A 12,489-nucleotide genomic window follows, 5' to 3' on the forward strand; every position below is an offset into this window, starting at 1 on the left:
ACCCATAATTTCAGTGTTCTTTTTGGCATATTACAGTGACCTTCTTCTCTCTTGAGAACTAATAACGTGCAGGATCAGTTTGTTCTATCTATAGAGAAAACTACTTCTAAGCTCTAGGGCTGGTGGGGAAGGACTATGCATAAATACATGCATACATAAGTGTACATGTTATGTGTATACATATATATATATATATATATATATATATATATAAAAGTAGGCAAAAAGAAAAAGAAAAAATATATATGTATATCTAGATATATACTTCCTTCTCCCCCCCCCTTTTTTTTTTTTACTTATGTCAGTCAAGTGAATCAATTGCCTTACTTGGTACAAATGCAGAATGACAAATAGGAGCTGAAATGGAAATACGCCTAGCAATGTTGGCCTAAATAAATTCAGTTCGTCACTCTTTTAAAAAAAAATCTTGAGTTGTCAGCATTCACTTATCTGCCCCTAAGACTGGATGCTTCTGGGTGAAGGTGGCTTCCTGCCTCACTGGTTTGTTTTTATCCATAAATAGAAAAGGGATGCTAAGAACTGCCCCCCTGCCTCCCAATTAGCCAAGAGTTTTGACGGCATATGCTTGGAGGAGTGATGTGTAGGCTGATGTAACTGATGGACTATATGCAGGAACTTGATGTTATTCATCTGAAGTATAAAAAAACTAGTTAATGGGAGTATTTAATATATGCTGAGGGTGAGTTATGGGTCACAGTCACCTAGATTCCTCAGTTTCAGGGCCAGCTGAATTTATTGGGGTGGGGAGGTGAGCAAGCTACAGGAGACTTAAAAAGGGGCTGCCCAATAACAACAGATGATGGGATGTAGTAGAAGGAACTCTGGGCTCATAGTCAGGAGACCTGGTTTCCGATCTCAGATCCAACATCTACTAGCTGTGTGGCTCTGGAAAAATCACTTTCTCAAAGCTTCAATTACTTCCTCCATAAAATGATCATAACAATAATTGCAGAATCTTTACAAGGTTGTTGTGAGGAAAGAATTTGCAAATGTAAAAGCTCTATATACATGACATTCTGAATTATTATTATGGGAACTGTCAGGAAACTATAGTGAGCACAGGTGGGTCTTGCTTTAAGCAAATATGATACATAGAAATCTAAAATCATGAAAACTTGTATCAAAAGAGTTGTTTCTTTTGCTAGAGGACACATAAGTCTATAGGCAGATATTGTAGTCTCAGACAATAAGTAGTAAAGAATGATGTTATCAGAAGTCAAAAGTAAGAAAAAATAGGAAGGAAAGGCAAGAATCCGGTAGGCAAAACATAAGCATGACAAATATATGGAAACAAGGAAAGACTTACATGAACTAAGAAAAAGCAAAATAAGCAAAGTCAGGAATACACAGTGACTACAGCAATCTAAATGAAAAGAAGAACAGCAAGACAATTGAAGATAAAAAACCCTGGCCTTGGGCACAAAGAAGAGATGCAAAAAAATACCTCTCACTCCTTGCTCTATTAGATGGCAGGGACAGGGATTGGGGGAGGAGGGAGGTAAGGAAGGATTTCCATGGATGAGGAACATTACTTAAAATGTTAGAATCTTAAAACATATTGATTTTTCTTTCTTTCTTTCTCTATCTTCATTTTTCTTTCCTTCTTTCTCTTTTTTTCTTTTCTTTCCTCCTTCCCTCTTACCTTTCCTCCTTTCCTTTCTCTCCTTTTTTCTCTCTTTCTTTCTTTTTTTTTTTCCTTTCTCTTCCCTCGCTCCCTCCTTCCTTCCTTTCTTATTTCTTTTAAAAATTTGTTTGTTGTAAGATATGATTCTCTGAGAGAAGGGAATGAGAGTAACATACGGAACATCTTAGTGCTTTAAACCCAAAAGATGTCAATAAAAATCTATTTAAAAAAAATCTAAATAGGCAAGTCATGGATGAGGGCATGTCATTATAAGTCCAGGACAAAGATAACATTTGAATTAATAGTGGAAGAGAGGTGATATTGGCAGAGACCTCGATCTTTTCTTCATTACAAAAATCCTGATAAAGTCCTTTGTGTATTCAATGGCATATAGCTGTGGACATAACATTTTAGGGGAAATAAACAAAAAAAACAAAAACAAATTAGCACACACCCAGAGAAGGGCAATCAACTTGACACCATGATATTTTAGAATTTTAAGAAACTAGAAATACTTTCCCAAAAAATAAGACAGAGAGAATTCTGGCTCTAAATGTGAGGGCTGTCATATAGAAGAGGTATCAGTCTTGTTCAGAGTGACTCTAGAAGATAAATAGGAGGGCATCATATAACTGAGGAACTAGAAAATCAACATTATTTTCCATTTAACAGCTTAATTCTTAATCTGAAGATTGTCATCAGAACATTGCTAGTGCCATACATGGCTTTCTAATGCTTACAGTGTTGTCAAGAAGATGGGCTTTTGACACAAAACAAAACAAAGAATTGGAGCCATCAAAAAAGTGTCATAATTATGACAATAGAGACTGTATTTGAAAGTTCACAACATCTGGCTTGTTTTGCCCTGGTGGAGCATTGGAGACAAAGACAAAAGCATTGGGGACAAAGAAGAGTATATTAGAGACTATGCTGGGTGGAGAGTCAGAAGTCCTGGCTCTGTGATCTTGGATAAAACTATATCTCTTTGGGTCACAATTTTTACTGGTAAGATGAAGCCCATTTGAATAAGATGATTCTAAGTTTTCTTACAGTATTAATACTTATTTCTATGGTCTAAAATTCTATGTTCTAAAATACCTATCTACCCTAATATTTTACATTCAAGGTCTATTCTAGTTGTGTCATCCTAAAGTCTTTGCTTTATAGTTTTTTCTAGCTCTAATATTCTAATATATACCTCCACAATATCTCTACTATTTCTCCCCTTTTTCTCTAAAGTAGGTAGATGATGCGGTGAATAGAGGGCTGAACTTGGAGTCAGGAAAATCTGAGTTCAAATCTGAACTTAGATACTTACTAGCTATGTAAACATGGATAAGCCACTTAACTTCATTTTGCCTCAGTTTTTTTCATCTGAAAAATATTTCACATTTTTTTTTGTGGGGCTAAGAGCTCCTACCTTCTAGAGTTGTAAGACTCAAATCTCAAAATAACAGCAAAGCACTTAGAATAGTGTTTGACCAACAGTAAGTACTATATAAAAGGGAGCTACTATCATTATATGCTTATATAGATATATAATTCATTGGTTAGTCAAAATAGGTCCCAGAGCAAGTCTAACTGGTTATTGTTTAGGTCCAAATTGACACAAAGTGAATGTAAATAGCAATTGTTTCTGTAGTGGCCAGAATATCTGAGGGTCTTTCCCTCTCAGACTGGATTTTTTTAAGTAGGTAAAAGAGGCCATTCTTTGCCCCAATTCTTTTTTTCCCTTCTTTATTTTTTTAATAATAGCTTTTTATTTTCAAAACATATGCAGATAGTATTCAACATTTACCTTTGCAAAACTTTGTGTTCCAAATTTTTCTCTTAGACAGCAAGTAATCCAATATATGTTAAATATGTGCAATTTTTCTGTACATATTTTCACATTTATCATGCCGATTTGCTTCAACTCTTTTAGCTTTAATCAGTGAAAGGACATGGCCTCAGTCAAACTGAGACCTGATAAAGACCTTGAATTAAAAAGAGCAACTGCATCCCACTGCATCCAGGACCATCTCCAGTTTGATCTACATCTTGCCACTGGACCCAGATGACTCTGGACAAGAAAGTCAAGCTGGTGACTTTGGCCAAGCTCTCCCTCACTTAAATTCAACTCACTTGCTAGTCATGACTTTACTTCCCTGAGGCCATGATCCCCTTCACAAATGAAGGAAGAACAACAGCTTATATAGCTATATACACATATTTGGAAAGAGAAACAAAAAAGTTGACTTTGAAATATGAATTTTTTAACTCTTTAGACCCATTTAACTCTAGAATAAAAGCTCTACATAAAAAATACTCTCCATCTAAATTCTTCATTCAATCCCTTATCTTAGCAAGAGTTCTCTAAGTGGGTTCTCAAACATTATGTCAGTGGAACATAAGGTGAGGGAAGGGAGACTTTCAGATAGAAACTTAGTGATGGGCTGACTATATCTTCTCATCATCTTCCCAGTTGCTAAGGTTTTTATCTTGAGTGATCTTCCTTCTCCCTCCTCCCATATATCTAGCCAACTTCCAAGCCATGACAATTTTACCTCCATCACATCTCTCTCCTTCCTCCTCTTTTCTCTAGGACAGTGAGGTAGTACAGCAGACAGAAGACTAGGTCCAAAGTCAGAAAGACAATTATATTATGGGTTATATTTTTAAAGGGCTTACTTAGCAAAATGCCTGAAACACAGTTGGTGCTCTTCCATGTTTGTTCCTTTCCTTCTCCCTTTATTCCCAGTGGCACAATCTTAGTACTAGTGTTTTACTCATCACCTCTCACCTGGCACATTGACTTAGCTTCCTAATCGGTATGCCTATTTCAAAATTTTTTTTCTATTTAAAAAGCTGGCCCAATCATGTTATTTACCTGCTCATCTCATGAAAGCTTTGGTTGTTCTTATTTGCCCCTAGAATCAAATACAAGCTCTTCTAACCTAGTTCTAACCTACTTTTCAGTCTTATTATATTCACTCATTTTCTTTTCTATTAGTCCACAGTACATCCAAACGGGATTTCCTGCTATTTATTGTTCATAAAAATATTTTATCTCCTAGAGGCAGTCAGGTGGTACTAGATAGAATGTGGAGCCTCGAGTTAGGAAGACCTGAAATCAAATCCAGTTTTTGAACTTACAAACTATGTGGCCCTGGACAAGACACATTATCTCTGTTGGACTTAATTAATTCAACTGAAAAATGAGGATAATAATAGCACTTTGCAGAATTGATTTGAAGATTAGATGAGATATTTGTAAAAATTACTTGGTACAGATTCCATACCATGCTTGTTTCCTTCTCCTCTTGCCATCTCTGTCTTGGCCCAGGTCATCTAACATGTGCGAATTTCATCTCTTCCTGACTCCTAGTTTCCTTCATGATTCAGTTCAAATTTAACAACTTTCTCTAAGAAGTCTTCTCTGATTACCTTCTCATCTGGTACGCTTCCCATTAGATATTTAAATAGTTATTTTGCATGTATTTATATTTTTAAAATCTATTTTCTTATATTTATGTGTTTCCTAATAAGAGAATATAAACTCTTTGAGGGTTAGGGCTGTTTTATATTTATCTTTGTGAACCCAGCATTTAATAAAGAACTTGGCACATAGTAGGCGTTCAATGGAGTGTATTAAATGAAATGAACAAATATCAGTAGGAAGAACATCTTTTGAGTCTCTACAGATTATTGTAATTTTAACTTGGCATCTTCAGCACCTCGTGAATATCTCATACATAAATGTCTGTTGATTGATTGGTTGATTAAATTTTTAGAATGACAAATAATTGTCCTGATAGAATCCCTTCTGACCCTTGTCTATATTTTATTTAACAAATTAAATTACTGAATTTAATTTTTCTTTAACAATTCACAGGCTCCTTGTATCCTCAGTTGGAGAGCAAGTTTACCAAATGTTAAAATTACATGAAGTTCAGCCCTTTCATTTTACAGATGGAGAAACTGAAGCCCAGAGGGATAATGTTTTGTCCAAGGTTACTTAGCTACTCACTGACAGGGCCTGGCCTAGAACTCAGGTCTCCTGACTCTGAGACTAGGGCTCTTTCTGCTACACTAAAGTATCTTTTTAAAGAGCTGTAAATAGCTCACCTACCTTCAGGAGCTAAATGACAAACTGGTAGACATTTACTTACCCTTTGGTGATGTGAACAGCACCTGGCCAGCAGGCCGATTTCTCACAGCCTTCAGCAAAGGCATCAAATTGATGTGGGGGGGTGGGAAAAGAGCAGTTCATCTGCAAATGCTAACTTGCTCAGCCAGCAGGCCCAGTGAAAGGTTTCTGGTGTCAGCGCCTGCAGCTGTCACCTCTTAATAGCAGAGCGGTTCCTTACCTTAGTGAGAAATGCTCATTAAATCTTTAGAGCCAGTCCTCAGAAGCACAGCCGTACCAAGGCCGAGCTCAACCCCACTGCCAGGCCCTCGGTGGAATCGGCAACACTTCCCCAGTGTCATTATGTGCTCTGGAGGGAACTGGACCGATTGTTCATTAGCTCCAGCTATCAATGTCTCCTTTACAGAGCTAACTAGCCACAAAGAGGTGTAAAGTCAGAGCTGGAAAGCACTTTAAAATAGAAAATATGAAACGAGGCCTTGAAAGCAGAAGTATCTAGTACATTTTCAAACAGACACTTAGTGGAAGAGCCAAGGCAAGAACTCAGGACCATTGACCTTTGCCAAGAAGCCACCAACCAGGGGTAACCTCCATACAGAGAGCTAGGTAAGTTCCCAGGTGCCAGAAATAAGCAAAGAAACAACTGCTAAGTGAGTATGGTTTCTTCCTCCCTGGGCATTAATCCAAGCTCTCCATGGCTTCTTGCAATTGCTTAGAGTCCAACTGAAACCTCTCCTTCATGAGCAGCATCTTATTCTGTCAATTGTCTATCTCTCAAGGAGTTTGTGTGGTTTAGTAGTGAAAAGAGCACTAGGTTCAAGTTTATGACTTACCACTAAATAGCTTTGCAAACAGGTATATCACAGGACCTCTATGGGCTTCAGAATAAAGAAGTCAGACTAGACAATTTTCTCAAGTCCCTCCCCCCTCTGATAGTCTATGATATTTCCTTTTTCCATCTACTCTAATAAGTTTACTTAATTTTAATATACTGTTTCTTCTGTGGTTATGATTTCTTCTCCAAGGTGGATGGCAGAGAATTAGGATTAGGGAAAGCAGACAATCACTGAGGGTATTGTTAATACAATTTTTAATAAATGTACACATTTTGAATGCCGAATAAATCCAACAATCCTGGGTCTTCAGAGATTTTTTTTTTTTTGGCTAAGTCAAACAGCTTGTGCTATGAGTAAATGCTTCAAGCCTCCAGTAGCTGTACAATGTCCCAAGTTTCCTGTGATGTAAAAATGTCTGGTGCAGGCCCTGATCATAGTTAGCTAATCTATGAAGCAAATATGCTTCAAGGTGCTAGTGGATCATAACATCAGAGGATCTAAGAGCTGCAGAATTTTAAGGTTGAAAAGTTCTACGTATATTATCTAGTTTAGACTCATCATTTTATATTTAAGGAAACTGAGACTCCGAGAATACAAGTCATTTCTCCAAGACCACAAGACTAAAGAGTGGCAGGTATGAGATTCCAACCTGGGTCTCTGTCTCCAAGTTCAGAAATTTTAAAAAGATAACAAACCAATCTTTCCCAGGATTTTTATCAAGGGATTCCTGATCATACATCCTTTAGTAGCATTTACATTGCATTTTGTGATCTTGAGCAAATCACTCCATGACCTTCAGGTTCCTCAATCTATAAAATGAGGCTATTTGCCTAGATGACTCCTAATAATAATACTAATGATAGCTATAATGCTTATTTTGGGGCAAGCATTGTGCTAAATGTTTTGCAATTATTTTATTTGATCCTTACAGCAACCTTGGGAGGCAGGTACTATTACCAATCCCATTTTACAGATAAGGAAACTGAGGAAAATAAAGGTTAAGTGATTGGCTTGGGATCATAGAACTGTTAATCTGTCTGAGGCTGGATTTAAACTCAAGTATTCTTGCCTCCAGGTCTGGAACACATTCCACCTGGCTAAGCCATGAGGTTCTCAAAGTAGGCCATCATTGTCCTTTCCTTCCAAGAACTTTTCCAATGGAAGGGTCCACTGCTCTCAAACCTGGGTTTGAGGGTTTGAGGGTTTGAGGGTTGAGAAGAGAGGGCTCACCTTTCTCTTGGCAGCTGGTGGTTTGGGTTGTGGCGGCAGCGGACGCTGAGGCCAAAGAGTTTTCGGGCAGTGCGTTGAATCTTCTGTCTCTGAGCTTCAGTGGAGCTCTGGAGCAACTTGTAGCGGTTCTGTAGGTCCCAGTCATTCCCCCAATGCTGGTGGATGCTCCCAATGGTCAGAAAATGGTTATTAGGCAGCCTCTTCATGAATGACTTAAATTCATCTGTTGAAAAACACAAGTCCAAATGAAAAGGATGAGACCAGAAAATGCCCTCCAAAAACATCCACATGATAACAATGATCACTGAATAAAACAGGCTTGCAAGCTAGGTTATGTAATTTTAAATCCCCCATTAATAGAAATCATGTTACCAGTTTCTTTCTTACTCTCACCTTTCACACTCTCCCCTACTTCCTAAGAAGTACAGGGGTCATAAAAGAGGCAGTTTCATTTTTTTCTTTTGCAAAATGACTCACAGACCATGTGAGTTTGAATGGACCCTTTGAGATCATTTAATCCATCTTTATTTTGCAAAGGAGAAAACAGGTTCAGAGAGGAAAAGTGGTTACCCATTGTCACACGGCAAATTAGTAGAAGACCCTGAATCCAAGTTTCTAGAACAGTGCTATTTTCCAGCTCTTATGCTGAAGGATTATTAGGATCTGGGTATCATTTATGCTCTATAAGTGGTTGCAACAAGATGGAAGTAATAAGCTTTGAATATGGCAGATCTGAGTAATTTTTCTCAATGTCTAAATGATAACACCTAAGATGAGCTAAAATTAAAGCAAGATTTGGTTGGTTATAAGACCTTTTTACTTTTAGACCTGCAAAAATATTGGGATGGGTACTTTGGTTAAGGGGTAGAATGCCTGTCTATCCCTACAGACCCTTAAAATGAAAAAGGTTGACTATTAGTCCTAAGTACTCCACCTGAAGGAAGTAAATAGTACTAAAACTTCCTAGGTTCCTTCCACCTCTATTTTTATTTATGAAACTTTTCTGAGTCCATTCAGCAGCTAGCCCATTTGTTGTCACAGACTGAGGTTTCCCTCTAATCTATTTGCAGTTATTCTGTGGCTTCAGAGTTTATGGCAGATTGGGAGGGGAAATCCAGGAGTCCGGGGCTCCAAATCCCTGCTCTAACAATCAAGCAGGCTTCCTTACCGACTCCTTCAGTAAGCATAAATAGGCCTCTGAATCTGTGTGTGTTTTAGCTGAGTCCTGTTTAAGCCTAACCATTTGGGGACATGAAGTCATTTCTGCCTGGGGGGAGGAGTTGACAGTCTTTAGCTGTAGTTGGGCATTAATCCGATGAAATTACCCAGAGTTGAAGCTGTTAATGCTATTATGGGCTGAAAATGAAAAGAAGAAGAAGGAAAAAAAAAATCAAACCACAGATGCATATATGGATTTTTCTTCTTAATGGGCGATGCTGTTTTCAATTGATACATACATGGGCATTAGAGAATGAATGTCCTTGTGGGAAGCAGGCACAATGCATAAGTCATCTAAGTGGTCTATTCAGCTTAATACTTGGCTTCTCATCTTCTTGTCTTTCCCCACCCAAAGTGGTTTCTCTTTCTTCCCAAGAATTTGATTCAGAGAAGCCAGCCAGATTTTGCATGCAGTCTCCCTTTGACTAGAACTAGGAGTTATAAGGACAGAATTCTTCCTACAATTTTATTTTCACAAACATGCCTTTTTTTTTGGATTAACAACAAAAAAACATAATATAAATTGTGCCACAGACTCCTTTTCATTTCACAAATTCTGTACAATTTTAAAGCGACTGTGTAACATTAGCAGCTTTACCTCAGTAATGTGACCTTGCAAAAAATAAACTAGGAGTAAAATTGCCAATAGCATATAAAGTCAGAATGTTGGAGTGAGAATGACCCTTAGGACACTAAAATATCAACACATTGCATATTAGAGCTGGAAGGGCCCCCGTAGAATAGACTGTAGAAAATAGAATGCCTAAATAGGAAGAAAATGTAAACAATAGAATATGTAACAGAATATTTAAAATAGGCTATTAGATCTAGATGGAAGGGACATTTTGAACATAGAGTGTTAGAATATAGATTCTGATAATCTTATAATTGGATGAAATGGTGCATATTGCTAAGTAGGTGATCAGAAGCATGGAGAAGGTTATCAAGCTACTCCACCTGGCCATCCCTAGTACCAATGCAAACACAAGTCAGGCAGAACTTTGTAAGAGAAAAATTACTCATTGCTCTAACCCTCACCAGTTTTTATATAGGGCACTTTGTACTCTTCTATGTATTTTGATTTGCTCTCCAAACAGGGGTGTGAATATCTCATACTGTGGAACCAAAGAGTTTTTCATCCCATCATTAGACTTATTTTGATCCTTTTCTAACTAGTTTGAGGCTATGCACAGTCAAGATTGAATGGGGATCTTTACAATGCTTTTACCTAGAGAGTACCAGAATTACTGTGCTCTTGTTCAGTGAGTCTTGGGACTATTTACAACAACTATTCCATTACTTGTCATTTATGTCTTTGAACTTTTAAAGGCACCTAGGGAACATATGGAAAAGGACACTAGCGATGATCTTGTTTGGAAGTCAGAGGTAAAAGGAGTTCTCTGTCAAAAGGCAAATGATCTTAGTTTCACACTTTTACTATTGGATTTACTTGTTTTACCTTTGATAAATATCTTTACCTCCCTGACAAACAGGGAAATGTTTCTGAAATATTCTTGTTCTCCAAGGAATAGTTGGAGATCATTTACTATCTTCATCCAGAGCTTATTTTAGTTTTGGTGACTGTTGGATGTTATATTTTTGTTGTTGTCGCTCTTACAATGATTCTATATCTCTTTCCTTCACCTCCCTCCCTTTCTCCTTCTTTTTCCTCCCTCTCTGTGTGAATCTCTGTTTAGGTGTCTTCCTGTCTTTCTGTCCCTCTCACACTCTTTCTTTCTCTCTCTCTCTCTCTCTCTCTCTCTCTCTCTCTCTCTCTCTCTCTCTCTCTCTCTCTCTTTCTTCTTCTCTCTTTCTCTCTCTTTCTCTCTCTCTCTCTCCCTTCCTCTCTCCCTCCTTCTCTCTCTCCCTCTTTCTCTCTCTTCCCTCCCTCCCTCCCTCCCTTTTTCACCCTTTCTCTCTCCTCTCTTCTCTCTCTCTCTCTCTCTCTCTCTCTCTCTCTCTCTCTCTCAGACACACACACACACACACACACACACACACACACGGAACAACACAAAGTCATCAAGTTGGTAGGCTCTTTACCTGAATTCTCCAGGTCCTTATAGGCTTCTGTCCAAGATTTGGCCATATTGGCCAAGGTGTACTCCATGATCTGGATGTCAGTGATTGGGCAGTTGCACTGTGGGAATTCCTCCGCACACTGACATCGGCACTGGCTGTTCTTACACACATACTCTCCCTCCCCATTGCACATTATGTAACTCAAGGCTGACTGGACAAATTTCTCTTGTAGATACTGAGGGAAGATTATCTGAAGACCTGCATGAGAACATAAAAAGGGCAGAAGGAGAAAAAGAACATTAAACAGAAGTTACTTCATTTACTATTAGGAAAGGTAACACACTGGGACTCAAGGCTGCCAGGTTTCTTCTGTTGTTACAACTGAAATCTTTTGGGATGGACCAAAATTCAAGCATTGTGGAGGCCCAAAAAGATCTCTTTTTCAATCATGTTCATTCCAATTCTACTTACTATGCAATGTCCTTTTTCTTCATGGATAAATTGTTGTTTTAGTACAAGAATACCCTCCATTGCCATAGATCTTAACTCCCCTGTCACTTTCCGAAAATTTCTTATGAGCTGACATGGTCAAAATATGCATCAACTGATGGGAAATGCTCTATTGAGAAACTTCTTCATATTTAGTTAGTTTGGTATTTGAATAAGAAACCAGGCTTGGAAATTAAAAAAAAAGGGAAAAGGACTTTTTCTGCACACACACACACACACACACATCAACAAACAAGGGATACCCATTGATTGGAAAATAGGTAAACAGACCATAGTATATGATTGTACTGAAATATTATTATACTACAAGAAATGAGCAGGATGATTTCTGAAATGTCTGGAAAGATTTACATGAACTGATACATAGTGAAGAGAATAGAAACAGAAAAATGTTGTACACAGTAACAGCTATATTATTCAATGAAAAAGTGTAAATGATTAAGTATTCTCAGCAATACAATGATCCAAGAAAATCCTAAAGGACTGATGTTGAAGCATACTGTCAAGCTCTAGAGAAAGAACTGAGATACTGATTGAATATGGACTGGAGTATGCTATTTTTCACTTTTTTCCTATTTTTTCCTTTTGTTCAAGTCTTCTTATACAAAATAAATGTTTTACATGATTACATATGTATAACATATTTCATTGGCTACCATCTTAAGGAGGAAGGAGAAAAGAGAAGAAAGGAGAGAATTTTAGACTCAAAACTTTAAATAAAAATATTTAAAAAAAAAATCAGGGGGAAGCAGCTAAATGACACAATGGATAGACCACCAGCCCTGGATTCAGGAGGTTCTGAGTTCAGAGTCAGCCTCAGATGTTTAACAATTTCTAGCTATGTGACCTTGGTCAAGTCACTTACCCCAATTGCTTCACCAAAAAATCAGATCTGGGGA

The 12,489-nt window shown here is 37.7% G+C and overlaps 1 protein-coding gene across 2 annotated transcripts in view; it reads right to left on the reverse strand.

Moving 5' to 3' along the window:
* BRINP1 (BMP/retinoic acid inducible neural specific 1) overlaps window positions 1-12,489 on the reverse strand; it is a 170,806-nt gene that overhangs the window by 16,195 nt on the left and 142,122 nt on the right. For both annotated transcript variants that reach the window (XM_031954193.1, XM_031954194.1), the window contains 2 exons: window positions 11,102-11,338; window positions 7,841-8,063 (listed from right to left, as the gene is read on the reverse strand). In XM_031954193.1, the coding sequence (XP_031810053.1) occupies window positions 7,841-8,063; window positions 11,102-11,338 (460 nt within the window). The remainder of the gene's footprint in view (window positions 1-7,840; window positions 8,064-11,101; window positions 11,339-12,489) is intronic.

The sequence above is a fragment of the Sarcophilus harrisii genome, chromosome 2 (genome assembly GCF_902635505.1).
Source record: "Sarcophilus harrisii chromosome 2, mSarHar1.11, whole genome shotgun sequence".
Classification (NCBI taxonomy): domain Eukaryota; kingdom Metazoa; phylum Chordata; class Mammalia; order Dasyuromorphia; family Dasyuridae; genus Sarcophilus; species Sarcophilus harrisii.